The 21,955-nt window shown below is 36.9% G+C and overlaps 1 protein-coding gene across 2 annotated transcripts in view; it reads left to right on the top strand.

The window, feature by feature from the left end:
- Nucleotides 1–21,955, top strand: part of gse1b (Gse1 coiled-coil protein b) — a 184,169-nt gene that overhangs the window by 41,334 nt on the left and 120,880 nt on the right. For both annotated transcript variants that reach the window (XM_026231233.1, XM_026231234.1), the window contains exon 2: nt 6,327–6,504. In XM_026231233.1, coding sequence (XP_026087018.1) covers nt 6,327–6,504 — 178 coding nt within the window. The remainder of the gene's footprint in view (nt 1–6,326; nt 6,505–21,955) is intronic.

The following is a 21,955-nucleotide window of genomic DNA, read 5'->3' as shown; positions in this document are numbered from 1 at the left end:
ATAATGCAGTGATCGAGTTGCATGAGTTAGAACAGATGCATATGAGTTGCAACAGACCCTTTTTCAGTTAGTAAACAATGTGAAATTTTTTTTTTCTGTGGGTGGAGTATAGGTGGAGGCAGAACAATTCCCCTGACTGCTACATTAATTTTTTTTAACACATTTACACCTACCTGAAACCTAACGTGTATAATAATGAGAAACTCACCTCTGTCTATCTAGTCATGAAAATGTCTATATTTCAGTCTGAAGTTTCAGGCAACTATTTTTGCTGGTAAATAAGCATGAACTGGGCCAAAGTACAATAAAAAAAAAAAAAATAATTAATGCAATGGATATATTATTTGAAGATGTATGTATGTAATGGCCAAATAGTTAAAGTATACATCCTGTAAATTATGTAAGTTAAAAGTGACATTACAGTACCTTTACATTCAGTACATTTAAAGTAAGATGTGAATATTTTCTAGAAATAAAAAAACAAGAAACTGCACATTTTGTACTTTTTGTACTTTATTTTTCTTTCTTACCGAGTTCTTAAATATTCCAGCTACAATCAATCACAATCTATATACAATTACGGATGATTAAACATATACATCTTCACTTTGTTGATTTACACACATAGGCTACTCTTGCGTGTTGTGAGATGCATAAGAAGTCTTTAGATGCGTAACACAAACCATAATCCATAACAACAGAAGACAATACTTTATTTAACCTTTTCTGATAAGAAGTGTGTGCTACAAACAAGCATTTTTGACAATTGTTTCTGTCCAATCCACTTGTTTTATTGCATTTAACCACAGCTGTCATAGTTTTTTTTCTGATAATGGCAGCAGGTATGCAATAAAATTTCAAATTGGAGCCTGTACTCCATCAATTCTGGCCCCCAGCATCAAAACAAGATGATATTTTAAGCTCCTCCTTATTTATCCAAATCTGTGCTGGTTTGAATTGGCCGCCTGCAGTTTTCCAGTTTTTGCCTCCAGCTAGAGCTGTGACATAACTGTGACATCAGCACTAAAAGGGTCTATATTGTATTTATGCTATGTATGTGTAATATTCTCTGTTTTTCTCTCTCACACACGCAAGCACAGGTCAGGGCCATGTTGAGAGGCAAGCAGTCAGTCTTTCAGCTCACACTGCTATGAAGTCCTAGTGAGGCAGAAAGTCCAAATCAATAGCACTTAGCTTCATCTTGTTTCAGGTCCCAAAGGGTTTCTGAAAGCAGGGCGCATTGAAAACCATGTCGAAGGCTTCCATTTCATTTTTTTTCCCTCATGAGTGATTACAGTTTTGACATATTTACATGACAGTGTCTATGAACAACTTTACTGATGTATTCTTTTATGAATCCTTATTTGCAGAATTCATGGAATTGAATTGGTTAATACTATTGTAATTATGATCATTGAGAATTTTGTTTTATGGGGGCAATCATGGCCTAATGTTTATAGATTCGATCAAAGGTTTTAGGTTTGATTCCGGCAGGGATTGTATTTGGGGGGAGTAAATGCACAGCACTCTTTTCTACCTTCAATATACCATGACCGAGGTGAGACCTTGAGCAAGGTACCAAAGCCCCAACTGGTCCCTGAGTGCCACTGCAAAAATGGCTCACTACTCACTGCTGTGAATTTGTGGGTTAAATGCACAAATTCTGAGTGTGGGACACCATCCACTGACTTTTTAGTTTAAAATTATTGTATTAATGTATATGTAAACTAATTACATAAATTGATAAAAATACCCTTTTTATTATATAACCATTTTTTTTTTTTTAGAATATAAAATATGAATGCTTTTTGTGAGGAACAGACCCAAATTCAAGCATTTATTAAACATTCTCCATTCTCAGTAGCAACCGTAATCATCACATTTCACACTAGTTACAAAGTTAATTTGATGCTTCAAGAAAATTTTACATAAGTGAGTGCTCAAATGTTTATTGCTCATCATGCCACAAATATGTATGTATTTTAAAGTTATATGCATGCCTATCACGGAGTGGATCTAAACTCTAGTCAAGTGCACCTGAACCATCTAATTAAGGTGTTCATGGTTTTTCCACCGTCACTAGACAGTTTCAACAGACATTTATATGTATATATTTTATTAGATAAAGGTTAAACTTTGGAATGCAACAAAGCTCACATGAGCTTGTCTTTCATGTTTCCTACATTCATGGAAATACCGAAAGTCTGCAACAGCCTCAGAAGGCCTTTGCGATTTATTTTGAAATATGAGTTACGTTTTATATGTGTAACAAAATGAGGTTATTGTTTAATATTCTCACTGCACTGCTGTAGTTGCCAGAGCAAAATGCCTGCTTAAAAAAGAGATTAAATCCTTCAGATTCTATTAAATAGGCTATCACTTTTATCTAAGTTAATTTATGCCAGCCTTTTGACTAGTGAGCAATGTTCCCTATAAGCTGCGCACAAGCCATGCACAAGCAAAAATGAGTAAATGCTACTCAGTAAATGTGAAATAATTCCAATTCTCAGGAAAACCGCTATAGAGTTGTTTTCACTATAGAGTTAGAACTGGTGAATGCGATTCACAGGTTTCATAGAAAGAGAATGATGATGTGCGCCAAATGAGTCGCTGTAGAAATCAAATACTTTAATTGTTTTGGATGAAATAGCTCAACACGAAAGCCAACGCAAACGCAATTCCATGTGATAAAACTTCATCATGTTTGAAAGTAGAGTGGCTTGATAATGTGGTGGAAATAACAGATGATGGACACGAAATGGAAACAAAACTCAGTCACACACAGGTAATAGTGTGCAAACTCTACCACTCTAAACTCTACTTAGATAAGTATATAAGAAATCAAATGTTCATTTTTTTTTTTTATATTTAGCTTACAGATCTCAGTATAAATGCTTCACTTTGTGTTCTATTCGATTCTGTTCTGTTTTATTCTGTCATTTAAAAAGCTTCAGTTTGTATATTATATTATATTATAAACATAATAAATAACTGACCTCAAAAAAGGGAATTAATGAGCAATATCTGCTTCATTTTTATTCATATTATATTATAAAGAAAACAAAAAAATTGAAAAAAGCTACTCACTTTTTTTGTGTGTGCGCTGAATAGGTCTGGTATAAAGAATGTGTTGCTCAGGTGGGCGAAATGTGGTAAATCAAGTGTTTACCTATTTATTTATACCCACTGTTTTGCCATGATTGCCAAAATTAGAGGTTGCATCTTAAAACTTGATGGGACATCAAATAACCTGAACTCAAAACAGTCTTTCTGTTGATGCGACAAGAATGTATTCTATGCATAAACAAATACTGTATTCACATAACTTTAAGTACTACCCTAAATTTACTGCATGTAAAAATTATTTACTGGCATTCTGGAAACTTCTGATCATAACTCCCACTACAATTAAATAAGATATATAAGTTCATACGTACTCACACTTTGTCAGCACAGTTTGACTTTGAAGGAGTGTGGAATCATGGATGAGGAAGCACATTGTGTCACATATAGTTTATTTGCTGTGTACCAATAATTGAAGTTATTGCCATTGACAGGCGAAATATAAATTATCCTATATAAATATATAAATATCCATAGACGACGTCATAGGTCATTTAGCATATTCATTATGTCATTACGTGCACTGGTTTGCTTCTCTGCTACTCTCTGTGCTCACACAATGTATTTTAATACAGCCAAATTGCAATAAAACCTTTTACATATTCTGTTTGTTGCCAGACAGGATGAATTTGTGACTGAAATGTTAATTGTTAAACCAGCAGTAGCATAAGACATTGCTGCGATTTTTGTATGTATATATATATATATATATATATATATATATATATATATGTATTCAGAAATTTATCACTCAGGTTTATCTAATAACTCACTTTAGCAGCGCTCCCCTTTTCCAAGAAGGGTCGCCTATGAGTGTGCTACTTTGAGCTTCGAGTTCTCCTCTCATATGAGACTGGGTTCTCTGTTTTTTCCCCAGAGCGCTCCAGTATTTTTCCACAGATCGAGTTGATGAATCTCAAACATACTGTTTTGAGATGCACCATTCAATCTATGAGCTGCTCTGTCAGAGTGCCACGAGAGCACCACCTTAGAACTGTATTTTAAAATCCATGCTATGGTAAGTGTGCATGTAAAGTATTTGCACACTTTCTGAAATTCACACTGTGGTAAGTTTGCATGCTAGTATTCTGCGTTCTTTCTAAAATCCTATATGGTGAGGTCTTCGTGCCCTTTCTTGAGTTGGTAAAAGCCCCATTCATCTTGGGCACCACTCCACCTATGTATCCTCAGATACCTATCTAAACAGGGTATTGGTCCTAATGATCTCTTGAGACAGCTCTTTCAACAAGCTTATGCGAAAGCTAGCGGTAATTGCTGTGTGACAGGCAAGACTTAGTATGAAATGCTAGGTTCTTAGCCGTATCCCTTTTAAAGGAATTTTTCTTGATTCCAAGCCTTCAGCTCTACCCCTGGCCAAGGCCCTAAGAATTAAGTTGGCTATTTAGCTTAGGCCTTTGGCCGTAAGGTGTACTGTCACAGACAGCCGTCTAAACGTCCCAGGGGCAACTCCCTTGGAAATGGTAGAGTTGGTACTTAGTGTTCGCCATGATTCTGGCCTGCACTCCCTTCAGCATGGCAGCGTGGGTATAATGTTCCCCATAGTGCCCCCTAGAGGACGCAGTTCGAAGTTCCCTTGAAAAGGAATGTCTCAGGTAATGAATGTAACCATGGTTGGGAACGAGACACTGCATAGCGCCCCCTAGAGGACAATCGTAACCTGAGACGATATATATATCCTCACATTTTTTTTTTTGCTGTTTCACTGTATACATAAATTGTGGATTATGAAAAAAAAAAAAAAAAAAAAAAAAAACACCGGCCTAATATGTTCACCCTCCATGGTTTTAGTAAGAACTCTGCTACTGCATTTTGGACTAACTGGAGTTTATTAAACTAGCAGAGCAACCACCCAATAAAACATCAAAATAATGTAACCTTGAAGTCATAAATGCATGAATTAATGTTTCCGCATTTGACATTGAGAGCATAATTTAGATATATTTTTAAGATGAAAAAATTTGGTTTTACAAATGCTAGACTCATGGTTTTCAAAAGAAATATTGCTATCAAATAGCACACATAGGTTGCTAAATTATGATGAAGACATAACAGAGCAGCCATCAAGTGTTAGACAGTGTTCAAGGTATTACATGTATAGATTTTGGTCCAATATTTTTTTCAGAATTTAGCAGTAGGAAATTTTAGGAAAAAATAGGAAAGCAGCTATGCATTCGTTAGTTTTGCGAATATTTATGTTTCATCTGTCCGTGAAGAAATATAGAGCTGAGTATCATCAGCATACCAGTGAAAGCTAACACTATGTATTTTGATGATATCTCCCAAGGTAACATGCAAAGCATGAAAAGCAATGGTCCTAGTACTGAGCCTTGTGGTACTCCATACTGTACTTGTGATTGATATGCTACAGTAACTCGTCAATCATTAAGTCTCCTGAGCTTAGGTAGAGCAACCAGTGAACAATACATTTTTCCTCTGGGATCCAGTTTCCTCACTTCCTCAACATCTCACCTTCCTTTTGTGGTCAGAGAGCATATCATCAGTGTTCACCTACTGGTGCTGTTCAAAATCTCCTTTTCCTCTGTCTCGCTTGCTCATCTGATGGATCTATGAGCAATCTGTCTCACATCTGGGCACTGTCACTTGAAAAGTGAGACTTTCATCCTTCCCCAGAAATCAAAGTAAAGACAGCTGCTAAAAACAGTAGCACAGCTGACAGGGCCTATTAGCTCTGGCAGCGTGTAGTCAGCACTCTGCCTGCTGAGGAGACGTTTCATCATGTGGCTATCAACACACTGTTTGAGAGTTTATATAGCAGTCTTACACAATCAGAGCATGTTTTCTTCACAGCACTGATCTTTACCTATTTGCAAGCACAAATAGAATCTGTTTTAAAGTTTTATTAAATATTGGAAAAAAGTATTAACTTTACCATTGTAGAATGTGTTCAATGGAACTGAGGGAATTTTAATCTTGTTGTTAGCTAAAATGATAAATATGAAGGAAATTTGATTTTCCATTTAATGACCCATTTTACCATAGCCACCAAAAAGTGGGGACAACTGAACCTGTACAACCTGTATAATCCTAAGAGTCAAAAATATGGTTGAAATGTGTCATGAAAAACTAAGGTCTGTGAACAAGAAACCTTGATTAATATTATAAGTGTTACAAAAAGTGTACAAAACTGTGTTTTAAGCATGAATTTAACATCTTTATTTCAGGAATTGGTGATGGAGGAGTCAGCCAGCAGCAGTAAGGATACAGAGGCCAGACCACCAGTGGTCACTGTGGCAGAAGTGTCAGAGCAAGACCACACTACATCATTTGAAACCAGAATAACCTCTGGCACCTCACCCCTGTGCAGCCTGAAAGTGGAAAAGGCAGATATATCAGTGCCTGGTGAGTGTTATTGAGTCCAAACTCGTCTTACCTCTTCCTTTCCCTCATTGTAGTGACTCCCTTCCCTTCTTGCGAGATATAGATGTGTTGTCTACTTGAACTTATTTCTTGGAGGATGTGTTGCTGGCAGTGGGGAAACAAATTGGTTTTGAAAACAACCTTAGCATTGAGTATGTGCAAAGCAGAGTTTTTTTAAGTATCTTATATGTTAGATAACTCATTGGATAAAGCTAGAATTTTCATGGTTTTTGCTACAACTTAACATAAACAGATTATTATTTGTCACACGCAAGGCTCAAGCAAGCATTAGTGTGATGTTAACAATGCAACTCAAGATGTAGGCAAATAGTCTGGCCAGGTAATTAAGGCTGTAAAAAATTTTAATTGTGAGTTTGGTAAAACACTCCATGACCGGATAAATGGGAAATGTATGTAATAATTAAGCACATAATTGTGACAAATGTGACAAAATTAACAGTGTAGTACTATAATGGCTAGCGATTAGAACTGTACAGAAAACTTTAAAATGGATAAAAATGGAGAAGAGCCTAATTTTTAGTTAGGTGTGGTACTTCCTGTATATCATGGGATTGTGAATGAACTAATGCATGGAGAAACTGTAATAATCTTTTACAACAGTAGCTATACATGGATCAAGTGGCGCTTTTCCATTACAAGTACCAGCTTGACTCAGTTCGACGCGTCTCGTCTCGGCTCGCTTTTTGCTCCATTTTCCATTGGAGATAGTACCTCCACAATAATACCTGGTCGTCATAGCGACGCTGCAGGAAATCGCAGGAGATCTTCTACGTTACCCACACACACAGGACAATGGAGGAAATAGAGTGTATGCTGTTTTTGATCCTCGGGATGTGGCTGTTTCTCACAGCAAGAAGACAAATGTTGTTTCAGGAGAGGCTGAGGACAGCAAAACTATTTAAAAATGGCGGGGTTATTCAGGATACTCCGTCTGGTGCGTGCAATGATAACGCAGTGACTAGTGACGATTCTCTCTGACCAGTCAGCAGTTTGCCTTGTTGTCATGTCACATTTTAGTATTATCTTAGCTCACTCAGAACCTTGTTGGAGGTGATACAAAAAACTTCTGGAAGCAGGTACAGGTACAACTTTTACACAGTGGAAAACCAAACAAAGGCGAGGCGAGGCGAGCTGGTACTGTGTTGTGGAAAAGCGCCAAAAGTGGATCATATAGATCAAAGACCAGATCAGTTTATGGGTTCTTGAGGAGCAGGACTGGTGACCCCTGGGGTAATGGGTTTGAAAAAAGAGTGATATTGCTATTATTCTTTTATTTATAAATCAATGCAAAATCGGAAAATGACAAATATTTGATTTAGAAAAAAACAATTGTGAAACGAAAAGCATTTGTATTTTGCTACTTTTTGCTGCTTTTTGATATATTTGTGCACACTCTGACTCGCACTCTGGTGGTTAAGTGTCCTGAGTGTTAACAGGGCAAAGATGAACTGATCAAATGTATTTATGTATAAAATCTCTTGTCTATTCTCATAATCTGTATACATAATCTGTCTCTTTCTCGAACTGTCTCTCTCTCTCTCTCTCTATTATTTTTTTTGCCATTGTCTTATTTTAGAGTATTGGGGCTGACATATCTGGAATTTAGTTGGATGAGGTTCTGTCCTCTCTGGATCAGCAGAAAATTGTGCCACCCACTCCCCTGAAGCATCTTTACTCTTGTCTACACTTAAAATGACATTAAGGGCATTCATGTATTATTTAAACCACACATTTCAACAGCTTCTGTTCAAACAGCCTGAGAGGTCCGTGCATATGTGTGCTGCTGAGATGGGTTTCTTCTTTCACAGTCTAACTGTTCAAGTGTTGGCCTGTTCCTCTGAAAAAAAAAAACTTGGCTGTATGTCACGTCACCTCACCCTCACCTCGATGCAAAATGTGTGCTTGACATTTTCCTTTCAGTGTAAGTGAATCAATTGATCAGCAACACGTTATCTTTAGATCATGACGCCATTACTCCACCAAAGAGAGATGGTGAGCAAACTTGCTTTTTGTAGAGAGTCTCATTTGATCAAGTTTAAACATCTAGAAATGTGTGGTTACACTACTGTAACTGTGTGTCTAAACATACAGCAATGTCAAATCCCATATTCTGATGACATGTACTAAACATAAACATGACCAAGGCAGACCGGTCCAGAACGACTTGGACTCCGGGTTTTAGGAGATTGATGTCTGGGATAAAGGCTCTAGAACAAATCATGTTCTTTGCAGCTCATGCAGCACTTTGACAGTATAATAGAGGAGCACACTGCAGGAGGAGAGGAGGAGGCCAGTTTCACACAGGAAGTAGAGAGAGGGAGGGGGAAGAATGAGTTTGTGTCTATCTAAGATGTGTTTGACCACAGTCCTGTGAATCAGCACACACACAAACTGTCCGATTGTGTCAGAGATGACTATACTGGCTTTGGCCACAGTCTTGAGGCATTTTATTATACTATATATATATTATACTATATTATAATGTCCCGAACAACATGTAGGACATAACATCGCTGCTTTTTTTGGATAAATTCAGTGAAAAGAGATAAGACAATCTAGGTATCTATAAGTGTTAAACAGGCCTTTGACGTCAACCTGCGAATGCAGACACGATGGCTAGATTGTGTTTACATTACACTGAGATCAGATCAAAATGTGTCCTCGACTACCTCTGGATCAGGACACGCTGATCGAATAACATTCCGATACAAAAGACGTTTACACCTGTCTTTTCAATGTGTATGTAGAAAACATCCAGATACAGGTCGCATATTAATGCTGAGTGTAAACGAAAGCCTATGGTAAAATTCTGTCTGCCCAATTTCTTTTACAGTTCTCTAGACATAGTTCTTGTGAAAATGCAATTACATACATTATGTTTGACTTGTTATTTGCTATATTTTATTGGTTGTCATTTTATAAGAGGCAACAATCTGGCAGCTAAAAAGCAGGCAACTAAAGCAGCCATTTCTAATGCAACTTGTTCAAGTGCCATACAAATTTGCTACTGTTTTAGGAAACGTGGAAAGTTTTCTGTTATGGTTTAGTATGTGTGTTTGTGTCATTGTTTATGGCATTACTCAAAGTAATATTAAAACAGAGTCCTCAGTCAGGATGAGAGTGGGTGTTAAATTCTTTTGAATGTTTATTTGTGGGCACTGAAATGGAAGAACCCACTCAGAAACAACACAAACTCGATCAACTGGTTACTGAGAGGTGTTTTATTTTAGAGCTTCAATATGTGAAATTTCAGCACAGCAAAAAAAAAAATGTGTTTAAATTCATAAAGAGTTTCCATACTGGTCTTAATCTTCATAGTGATCTAATCTTAATCTCTAATGGGGTCATGAATTGAAGTTGATCTAGAAATACTAGCTGTCATTCTTCTAAAAAACACTCTGTAAGCTTCAGAACTCAGCTTTTATTGAAACCAAGCTGCAAAAAACAGCTCGTTTTGTATTTTATCTCAGTATGATGTAATAGTGTGATGAAAGACTGCCTCTGCAATGCCTACTTTTACATCATTCATGTAGTAGGAGGTGAGTAAATATAAGAGAGAGGCAAAAAGAAGATTACTCAAGCAACAAAACAATAGTGATGCCTCAGAGAGTTAAACGATTTGCAGGTCCAAGATGTTGAAAAACTTAGCATTTTGCATTTTTTTTATGAGTGTTCCCCGGGTGTCCGGTGTAGACACGGTGTAACATTAGGATAGAATGTTCCAGACCATGTCAGTGAGACGCTGTTCAGTTGTTCACTTCATTTTACTGATGACTCATTAAAAAAAGACAGTTTGATGCAGCCTTTTCAGAGAAAAAAATAAAATAAAATATAATAAAAAGATAACTGTAGTAGATCTGCAACACAAAGGCATAAAAATGTTTTAACCATGTGTGACCATTGATTTGTCTGTTACATATCAAGATGCATTTACATGAGATCAATATTTAAAGGTGAGTTTAAATCAATATTTGAACATTATTTGTATGTGAGTTTAAATTAGATTAAAGGGGTCATATGATGCTTTTTAAAAGATCATTATTTTGTGCATGCATGCTTTAATGTAAAAAAAACCCCATTATTTTTCAAATACTGTACATTATTGTAGGTCTTCTATGCCCCGCTTCTCTCAAACGCATAATTTTCTACGAAGTCTCTCCTTCCAAAAAGAGCAATCTGCACTGAAAATAAATAAAGACTGTTAATTATGTCCTTAGTTTTACCACCAGTTCAAGCCCGAAAGGGGAACAGAATGGAATGAAAAACACAGTGATGAAGCTTGTATGGGTTCACAACTCCTCCCCTAGGTTCATGAAACAGTTGTCCATAAAATGCATAGCTCTTCTGTTGTAAAAAAATCTTAAAGATTCCTAAAATGTATCTACTTTCGAAAAATTAAATAAAGTGCTTTTTCTTTCGCCTAGATACACACAGCATCTCCCTGACATGGCTGCTTCACCACTAACTGTGGTTACTGAAACCACGCCTTCATTCTTTGCGTGAACATTTGTGCAGCATTATGCAAATATTTCCAAATAGTGATGTAGACACGAGGGGGCATATTTGAATGAGGTTTTAGGAGGGGCGTGGCTGAGTCTTCACTTTAATAAAGACTATCTCTTTGGATTTGAGACTTAATCTTTACAAGAAGACATTGTTTTGGTTTTTTTTTATATGGATATTTTTCTAAAATGCTACACCTGTTGAGTGCCATGAAACAGTTTCAAAGATCAAAGACAATTTTTTTATATAACTCCGACTGGTTTCGTCGGAAAGAAGAAAGTCATATAGACCTAAGATGCCTCGGGGACGAGTAAAATTCACCCTAATTTTCATTTTTGGGTGAACTAACCCTTTAACTTCAAGCAGAAAGAGCATATATTGAGGGCTGCTAGAGCTAAGAGAACCATCAAGTATAAAGATCACAACCTCCATTTTTTCCCCTGATCTATCTGCTGAGGTTCACAGAAAGCAGAGAAACTATGATGCAGTTTGTCAAAAGCTACGTGACAAGGGGAATTAATCCGCAAAGGATCATCTTTCCAGCTTTGCTGCTTCTCACGCACAGAGAATGTACCGTGACACTGAACAGTCCAGAAGAGGTGGAAAAGTTACATGTAACACAGAGATGGCAAATCATTTGTAATATTTCAACTGTAGGTAGTGAGATCTCTCAAGGACTGAACATATCTTGGATGGGATGTTTCTTTTTATTAAGCTATTTATTCATTCAATTTATGTTAGCACCTCGAAGCGCCTTATTCATGCAACAAGTTACTTCGTTCATATGGAATAATAGACAACCTAGACTTAGACTAGCTCTCTATACCAGTCTTATAATAGAAGTGGGCTTCAGTGTTCAAATTTCCAATGGTATTATTGGGCAGATAAATTGAGATTTATTTATTTCTCTCTCTCTCTCTCTATCTCTCTCTCTCTCTTTTTTCAAAGTCCCATCTACATGGTTTGAATAGGGGAAAAGTTCAATTAATTCAGGCTTATCTCTGGAAACATATCTGTATTACTTAGACTGCAGTATTAAGGAAAATTAAAGACAATTTTATGAATCCAATAGTTTTAAACATGGTAAGGGTGTGGCATTAAACACAGAGATATCTGAGTATTTTGTATTCTAATTCATGTTATCATTAATACTTTCCAGTATGGGGAAATCCTAAATTCATTCTGGGGAGAATGGTTGTGGGCTTCAAATTATGAGCAGAGAGAGGTATTAGATATATAAAGGATGTGTATTTGGAAGAAAGAATATTGTCCTTTCAAGAAGTGATTACTAAATTTGAAATAGAAACCATTTAATTGCAAATAGCAGTTTTATGTCATTCCAGAAGTTATCTATATACCACCCTTATCTAGTTTAGAAAAGGAAATCACCAAAAACATGTACTGTATAATAAAGTTCTGATTTAACTTTTGTATGATTTTTTTAGAAGGATCTCAGGAGTGTGTAAACTGTTGATTAGAAACATGGATGAAGGATATCATTGAGCACATTTCAATAAATGATTGGAGAGAGGGCTGTAGAGATGTTCAGACACAAACTCTTAACACAAGATTTAAATTTCTACAATATAACTGGCTAATGCGAGTTTTAATAAATCCAGTATTTCTAAATAAATTAAATGAGGATATTAAAGACATCTGTCCTAAATGGAACAACCCATATGACAAACTCAAAAGTCATAAGCATCTGATTTATATTTGGAAGCACAATCAATATAAGATTAAATATTGTATAATACCACATGCAAGCATAAATGATCATCAGTAATGTAACAGCATCCAGTCTCAGCACAACCTCAGTGTATTTGGACTGTGCAAATAAAAGCCTTGCTACACAACGCCTGGGCCTTTCCTCAGGAAGAGTGAAAGATGGAGAAAGTAAACAAATGAAGGGGTGTGTGAAAGATGACTAACTGTACTCTGACTGTTTCTCTACTCTTTGTCTGACATGAGATGAGAGCAGCTTAGGTTACATTGACAAAGTTGTGTGAGAGACAACGTGTCAAGAGCAAAGTGTGTCTGTTTCTCTGCATGTGTGTGATAAAAATGCCGCTGGAGTCATGAATACTCTTTTAGTCTCTTGGCAGTGCTGTGGTTGGTGGAATGCCAAATCACTGCCTTCTTTTTCCACAGCTCATCTGGAGCAAAGTTAAGAAATAAGGCTAACTATGTGTGTGTGTGGTGGTATACGCTGTGGCCGGAGGATAGAGGAATTAAGCTGGAGACAGTGGCTTGGGCCAAACTCCAGTGCTATTAGTTTCTCTAGGACTGCTTAGATTCCCCTAACAGACACTATAGCATGTTTGTGTTTCTGTATTTGATTCAAACTGTGTTAGCAGAACTTTTAAGCCACAAGTCTGCTTTGTGGCAGCTCAGTGGCTCCTAAAGGGACCATGCTTGGACTGTACTTATTCCATATGTCGGTTGGACCTCTGCCATCCATGGTAACAAAATCCAGTCAGTGATGTTGGATGTGAGTGGAAACAACTCAGCTGGCCTTATTTTGTTTCACATTGAGTTGACATATGACCTTGCGGAGGTGTCTTAAGCAGGCGAAGATGAAATCAATCGCTCAGTGGGGGTGCTTCCAAAGGAGCCACAATGATTTGGGGAAATGTATTTGTTAATCAAAGTCTGCATGATTTCCATTGAATTTTGTGGTTTTCTCACTGCAGCCAACAGTAATTTATTTTGGCAAAGAGAGAGAGAGTGCAGTTTAAGCCATAAAGTAGTGTATAATTGAGAAATATCTGACCATACATTGTTATAATATTGCTAACTGGACAGATTAAACCATAAGCCTTTCTTCAGAAGGAAGGCTCTATCCATCTACTCTGGGGTGTCTGTCTTGTATTTCTCCCCATTGTCTTTATTTTTAGAGATAAACATGCCTGTGCTTTTCACTGAATACTACAAACCTTTTTTGAAAGAGGTATGGCATTGTATCTAAGGCCGAGTTATCAGTAAATGAGGATCTTATTTTTAGGATCTATGACCCTTTTTTAAAAAACACACTGCCAGAGGATGTTTGTTTGTAGCTTGTCCTCTACAACGCGTTTGAATCATCAGTGGCAAATTCTTTAAATATGAAAGTGTACTTACAGGCTGTGAGTCAGAAGCGCCAGACTGTGCTTGCAAAGTTGGAATTGCCCCGCTTTATAGAAACAACCTTTTTGCGCAGACAGCAATGTTGGCTACTCTCCCAGGTTCAGGAAACGTTTCTCCGTAAAATGCTCTGCACATATCTAAATATTTTGGTTGAACTGTTCTGGAGCAGTGTTGTTAATACTTAACCACTGATTTCTAGATGTGTCCTCTTTTGGAAGGCCAAACAGTAGTTTCACTTTCACAATGAAACACTGCATCTCCACGACATGGCGGCAACAATACTATAGCGAGAATCAAAGTTAAGCCTTCTTTCTTTGCATGAACATTTGGGCGGTGTTATGCAAATCTTCCTACATAGTGACGTAGACATGTGGGGGCATATTTAAATGAGTCATTTTAGGGGGGGGGGGTGAGTCTTAACTTTTATAAAGAATATTTATTTGGGTTTGAGACTCTAGTCTTTGCAACTTTAGGGATCTTATCTATGCACAAACAGCTTGTAACACTCCAAAGAGAAAGGAAAACTTTATCGTGACCTAGTGGAGAGTTTGACTCCTAACCCTAAGGTTGTGGCTTCAAGTCTCGGGCTGGAAAAATCACGACTGAGGTGCCCTTGAGCAAGGTGAGGTGAGACTGAGGTGCCCCAACTGCTCCCCGAGCTCAGTGGTAGAGCATTGCGTTAGCAGGGCAAAAGGTTGTGGGTCCCAGGGTACATACATACTGGTAAAAAATGTATAGCCTAAAAGCACTGTAAGTCACTTTGAATAAAAGGTCTGCTAAATGCATTAATTTAATTAAAATTTAAGAACTGCATGTTTTTTTATGTCAGGTATAAAATAAAAAGCAGGTCTACCTCAGTGCACAACTTGTGTTGTTTTTATTTTTATTTATTTTTGATTAACATGTCGATGTGCTGTGGGGGCATAGTCTAGAGTGCAGCTTGTTCCACGGTAGAAAACAGATTTCTGCAGTGTTGAGCATTGTAGTCAACAATATGACATATCTGTTGATTTCATGAACCCAATGGCCAATGAGAGGTGGTTAATCTACAATCCACTCACTTCTCATAAAGCAGGAGTTTTGTTAAGAGTTTCGCTTGCGAATCCTCTCATTAAAACAAACAGAATGTACACACAGTGTAAATAAGAGATTAGTTGTGAAGTAGTGTAGAGCTTTTGAGATGAGTGATAGCTCTTTGTATGCTTTCAAATTGATTTAGCTTTTTTTACACGGTCAAAATTCTTACTTTCAGTTAAAGGTTAAATGTTCAATATGAGTATCCTAAGGTATGACACTATATATGATTGGATAGTTGGAAAAGGTACAGTTAAAATATTTCACTGACAAGAAAATGTAATTTGTGAGGGCAGTCTCAATAACATGTTTTAAAACAAAAATAATCCTTATATAATCACATGTAACTGTAAAAGTCATGGAAATTCATCATCCACTGGCTAGTCATGGTCTTTGTCCCTATTTTAGACCCAGTTCTTATATTCTTTATGAGGCAGAGAGCTGACACACAGCTGACAAAAACCTGGTCAGTTCATGATTCTCTCCTCTTTGAGTTCTGTTAAGTAGCTTTGCTGGTATTATTCCTATTGGGAATTTTAAAAGCATTTCTTTGTCATGTGCCCTGTATCTCCCCTGCCTTCGCACACTACACTTACACTCTCTTTGTGGGTCAGAGATGCTGGCTTCCTTGCCAACAGCATCTTTATTACACAGTTAACAGTCACAGCAGCAGTTATGCAGCTATTTATTCTGACATACCTGTAAAAAATAAAAATAAAAATAATAGTAGCAGCCATTCTCAAAACAGTGCAGTGTGCTACAACTTGATAGGAATGTGTGTAGTCTCTTTATCTTTTCATGCAAATATTTCCAGTTGTGCAGTAACCCCCCCCCCCCCCCTTTATACCTAAAATTAAAGTTGTGCATTTTTGTTTTGTTTTGTTTCTGGAGTCAGTGAAAATAATTGTAAATTCTGGATAGAATTTCCTCCGAATATCCTCATAATTATGGCAGCTGGTGTGAAAGTGTTGGTCTACATTTACTTGGCTACAGTATGATCCAATATAGCTCTCTTTGTGCATCAGGTTCTGTCAATATCTAATTTTCACAGAAGTCAGAGTGTGATTGCTCATTCTGTACTTTCTCCTTAATTTACTGCCTTTTACTCAAATATTCTGTTGTTGCATAATCTCTCTTTAGGCCAAATATCATTGAAGTTTACTATGTTTTTGTGTTGTGTTGTTTCATCCCATAATTTAAATAATTTTGAGTTAAATTAAAATAAAATAAAAATGTTGAGTTGGAAAACACATTAAGACTTCTGTGTTTTATGTAAGACATACTCCTGAATGATCTGAAAACACGATTAGAGAAACTTTAGCTCTAAACATACCTAATATTTATTAGATTATCAAACCTTTTTCACACTGAAGCAGAAATATGCTTTCTATGGAAATGCACATACATTCAATAATGTACATACATGCAGTGTAAAGTTATTTTATGAATTAGGCCCACATTTTATTTCATTCCATTAAGTGCTACTGATCTTGTTTCGATGAGATTTACAAAGACTGAGAATTTTAAAAAGTAAAAAAAAAAAAGCCCTTCCCTACTCGTGTGACAAGGCTCTCACTGAAGAGGGTGAGATTTCATCAAAAACAGATGAGGCTCCCTCAGTCACAATCAAGTTGTTGTGAGTTGGCTAGTGAGACTCAAGGATTGAACCCAGCTTGCTAATTGAATAATACAGCTCAATAGCAGAAACGCAATAGACAGGCAAAAACTGAACAGCATATTAATATATTTTCTACAGTTTATATTTATGAAACTCTACAGGCATCACTGTAAGGGACAGGATGATGGTGTATTAATGTATTTTGTTTACATTTCCCTCATCACTAAAATTGACATTAAGGCTCCCCCGGCGCTGGTGCCTCGCAGAGCATCATCTGCATTAGGAGTGACATGATCTGGCCTGGTGGCTCCAGCCTGGCTAATGGGGGCCAGCTGGGAGAGAAGGATTATGTACAGCACAAGTAGCTCATTCTCTCAGCACACCTCTGTCTCTCTTTCTTCTCTTCAGTCACAATCCTCAATCTGTACAACTCTGCCTCCACTCTGCAGCCCCCTCCCACAATGACTCTAACAGCTCCAATTCCTGATTCAAACCCATTCAGTCTTGTGACAGTTCGTAACAATTCAACAATTTCGATTTGTTGCAAATTCATAGAAATTTGTCCCTCATTTGATTGTTTTCAGACAAACTGCCTTTGCTCTGGTTTCATACTTGCATTTTTATACAAATTGTACATTCATACAAATCACATGAATTTTTGTCCATTTTACCCATCTCTTATTTAGACCCTCCCACTCTGACTCAGTGCCCTCCCAGTCTTTAAATTAAATAGGCTCTGGTAGGCACTAGTATGTTCACCAGTGAGTTATCACTCACATTCTGTTAAGATTGTCATGATGGCCATGACATCTGTAATTAGTATTATTTTTTTTTTAAATACTTGGGATTCAGTTGCTGTGGTGGTATGACTGTTCTGTTTAATTCATTAGAATGAGGGAAGGCAATTCCTACTAGTTTCAGAAGCATTACCTTGAGAGAGAGGTGCTGATATCAATAATATTTCTCACAACTGATCTGAAATGAATTCCTTTAAAGGTGCCATATGCAAAAATTTAGGTAAAAATATCCATAACATGACCTACACGCATCAAAAGAATGAGAAGAAATAAGGGCGATGATGTCATAAAAAAATGTCAAGTTATAGTGCTGCAGAGATATCAACCTTAATTAGCATTAGCATTACTAGCCCCGGCCCGACAGGTGTCGTAATACCAGTTTCGGCCATGGGAGGCGGTATGCGGGCAACATAACCACCAGCCAACCTGCAATACACGAATAACTCGCACGGCTTGTGGGTGTGTACTTGAACCTGTGTCAATCATGTGGAAAGTACAGCCCACTACTTTCAGTTCAGGGAAGAGAGAGAAATGATGTCTCAAGCCCTTGGCAAGAGACACCTACCACCACCACCCGCTACAGGGAAACAACCGCGCTCGGAATCACAAATCAAATCCGATAAGAAAAGGAGCCGACACAGAGTAAACATCAGCACTGCTTTCAATCGCTGGAGACAACTGATGGACCTTAAAGAAATGAGGCTCGACTCCGAACTTGCAACATTTCTAACAGTAAGTTAGATGCTGTTAGTATTTCGCTAGAAGTTTGTTTTATATGTTTGTGTAATTGTTTTCGGGAAGTTATAACATAGAAATGTATCGAAGGCTGTTCGATAAACGTGCTAATGTTAGCGATGGCTAACCATAGCTGCATTTGATAATTAGCTAGCTATAACTTAACGTTACCCATTTTACTATATCATAACTAACCTGCTCTGTCTAGTATGTTGGTCTACGTGTCCTCTTTGCTTCCTGGTTTTTCTGTGCGTGAAAAAATTTATGTGTGGCGTGAAAGCAGGTGAAAAGAGTCAATTGCGTGTGTCTCACGCTGAATGCTTGAGAGTTGGCACATTATTTCCCAAGCAGAATAAAGGACAGGTTGATTATTGCTGTTTAGCGTTTGTATTAATCTATGATGTGTCCCTGTTTGCGTACAGGGACATAAAAAATAAGTTAAAAGTGATACGTGGACCAAGGTGTCTGAGATTGTTCATTTTAAGTAAAGGATCCTAATATTTCGTCCACAACAATATTTAATGAGGTTAACTTATAACTCCTTGTGGTTAGTCGGCACGAGATCAACAAGCTTGTTTGCTTTGCGGCCGCTTTAAATACAAAATAAGCATTCGATCTACGTTAGAGCATCTGAGCGCTCACAAATCTTTCTGCAGCGTTGTGAGCAGAGCGGCATGAGCGATTTTTGACGCTCTCGACGCCGGCGGTGTGAACGCACAGTTAGGCTTCGGCTATGGCTGTAGCGTTGTTGTGAAGGTAGGGGCGGAGCATAGAGACTATGCCGTTTCTCGTTTGTTACTCTAGAGTAGACCAATTCACTTTATTGAGGCATACTGCCCCCATCTGGTATGGAATGTGGAGTATGACTTGATTTTTTTTGCCAAACATTACAGATGGCACCTTTAATGCACTATTTTTTTTTTTTACACACACATCCTCTTGTGTCTCCTTTGATCTCTTTCTGAGCTCTTATAGATGTGTTTTAGCAAGCATTTTATTATAGGAGGTTTTATAGGGGGCTTATAGGAAATTAATGTTTATGGCTGTGGATTAACGTTTCAGAAGAGGTGGTGTTTGGCAGCTGGTTCCCCCACTGAGGAAAAGAGAGGGTGACATTTCTGGAAAAAAAAAAAATCCTACAAAGTGACATTGTGATGAAACCACCAGGAGCCGCTCGTTCACTTTCAATAAATTGAAGGAGGGAAAGTACACTTCTGTAATAGACTGGCGATCTGTCCAGGATGTTTCGTTACATTGGGATAGCCTCTAGCATTCCTGTGACCCTGCATAGAACAAATGGGTTGGAAAAGGGATGCATTGTTGGATGGCCGGAAGATACACTTGTACAGTAATTATATATTGAGGCATTTATGTTGACAGTAGTGAAGGCTGTCAAAGCATTAAACATAATGCAGATGGTAACAGGCTACAACTTAAGAATATCTTTGGTAAGTACATACTGTAGTACAGACTGAAAGTATACATTATTTTTAGCTAGAAAGAACTATACAATAGCATCCATTCATGTATTTTGTTACTCCGCAACCATCTCCACCATTAACAACAGACGTCTGATCCTACTTAAGCTGTTATTCTCAGTATTGCATTATTTCATCATGGTCAGTGTTGTTGTGTGCATTCAAATGTTAAAAGACATTTTTCAGCATTGAATGCACGCAAACTCATGTGAAAGTTGATATGTTGACGTTTCATGAAAGTTTACTCTGACCTCCCATCAGCTCTGCATTGATAATTTGACAATGTTATCATAAGCTTGGCAATGTCATAGTAGATGGCGGGCATTTACTGTAGAGAGTACATCAGTTTCTTCTACTCACCTGTTTTCTGTGCTCTCAGAGCTCTCTGACATCTCATTTATAACCCTTGCAGTGGAAATAAATGACAAAAACATGCGCTTTACTCTTCACCTTATTTTCATAATGGGGTGTTAAATTTGTGTGACATAGTAATACTGACATGCTTTATATGGAATTATCATGGTGAGTGTGAACTCCCTTTTTAGAGAGAGTGAGCTGTGTTCCAGCAGACATCAAAGTGCACAGATGTGTGAAGGCCAAGTCACATGAGAATGATATGAGGAAGATAAGATGAAATTTGATTTTGTGTGCATCATATTAACAATCACCCTCATAACAATCACTGCAGTTATACCTCTAGATACTTTGTAATGTAATTCTGCTTAAGAAAATTATAAAATTATAATGAAAAACAAAAACAAAAACAAAACAGTAACTGTGGCTGCCCGAAAGTCATTGTATAAAATATGGTGGCAAATTTTTAGGCACTACCAGACAAGATACCAGTTACCAGTTAGGACTGTGTGTGTGTGTGTGTTTGCAAGCATAAGAGAAAATTTAATGATATTATAGCATCATCCTGTATTCTGTCTCTGGTAAATGTTGCATGTCACCATGGAGATCTCATTATGGTGAGATGACTGACAGGAAATACATGGTCTGAGCTCTGAAAGTCACAACAGGACATAAAAATACAACATAATAGTAATAATAAAACTTTTACCAATGTGAGATCAAATTATAACCACTAACCCCTAAATATGAAATCTAGTTCATCTGTTAAAGTCAATAAGTTATTTTTAATAATAACTATATACATATAAAACACTATATAAACAGTATACTAAATATATTTATATATATATATATATATATATATATATATATATATATATATATATATATATATATATATATATATAGTTATATAGTTATATAGTTATACCTGTAGATACTTTGTAATGTAATTCTGTTTAACTAAACTATAATATTATTATGAAAAAATTCTAATGAAAAAAAAAAAAAAACTGTGGCTGCCCGAAAGTCACTGTAAAAAATATGGTGACAAATTTTTAGGCACTAATTTAGGCCCGGTTTCACTGACAGGGTTTAGCCTAAATCAGGATTAGTCCAGAGGTCAATTAGGGTATGTATTTTTTTTTAATGTGCCTTAATCCACAAATACATCTGAGATTATTTGACAGATGCCAGATCTTCTAATCGTGATAACTAATCTACTGTATGGCTTATTTGGTTCTTCAAACTAATTTGCGTATTTAATTAAAATATCTGGATTAAGTTGTCGAAAATTACTGTGCATTCTCGTGTTCCTCATAAAGGTCAGATGTATTGATACTTGAAACCACAATAAGATATGCAGCGATTGGCTGGGGGCAAGCCTGCAACGGAATGACTTCATATAATTAAAAAAGTCACCTGACGAAAAACTTATAATTTCTGGACTTTTATAAGGAAACAGCCAAGGAAACAAAAATACATACATGTTAAAATAGAACAAATAAATGTGCATAGTTTTTTTTTTTTTTTTTTTTTTTACATTATTCCCAATTATTTATATTCACAATTTATTTTATTTGTACGGGCTTTACTTATTTCAATGTTGTAATTAGCAATTCATGTAATTTTATCTCTGAAGCAGATTTGTTATGTGACAGAGTTAATTAAAGTTTCTTAAGGGTCACGATCAAGTTATCTGCATCTCCTATGCTCCATCAAGCCAC

The sequence above is a fragment of the Carassius auratus genome, chromosome 43, assembly GCF_003368295.1.
Source record: "Carassius auratus strain Wakin chromosome 43, ASM336829v1, whole genome shotgun sequence".
NCBI lineage: Eukaryota > Metazoa > Chordata > Actinopteri > Cypriniformes > Cyprinidae > Carassius > Carassius auratus.
This window is presented reverse-complemented; position numbering and strand designations above follow the sequence as displayed.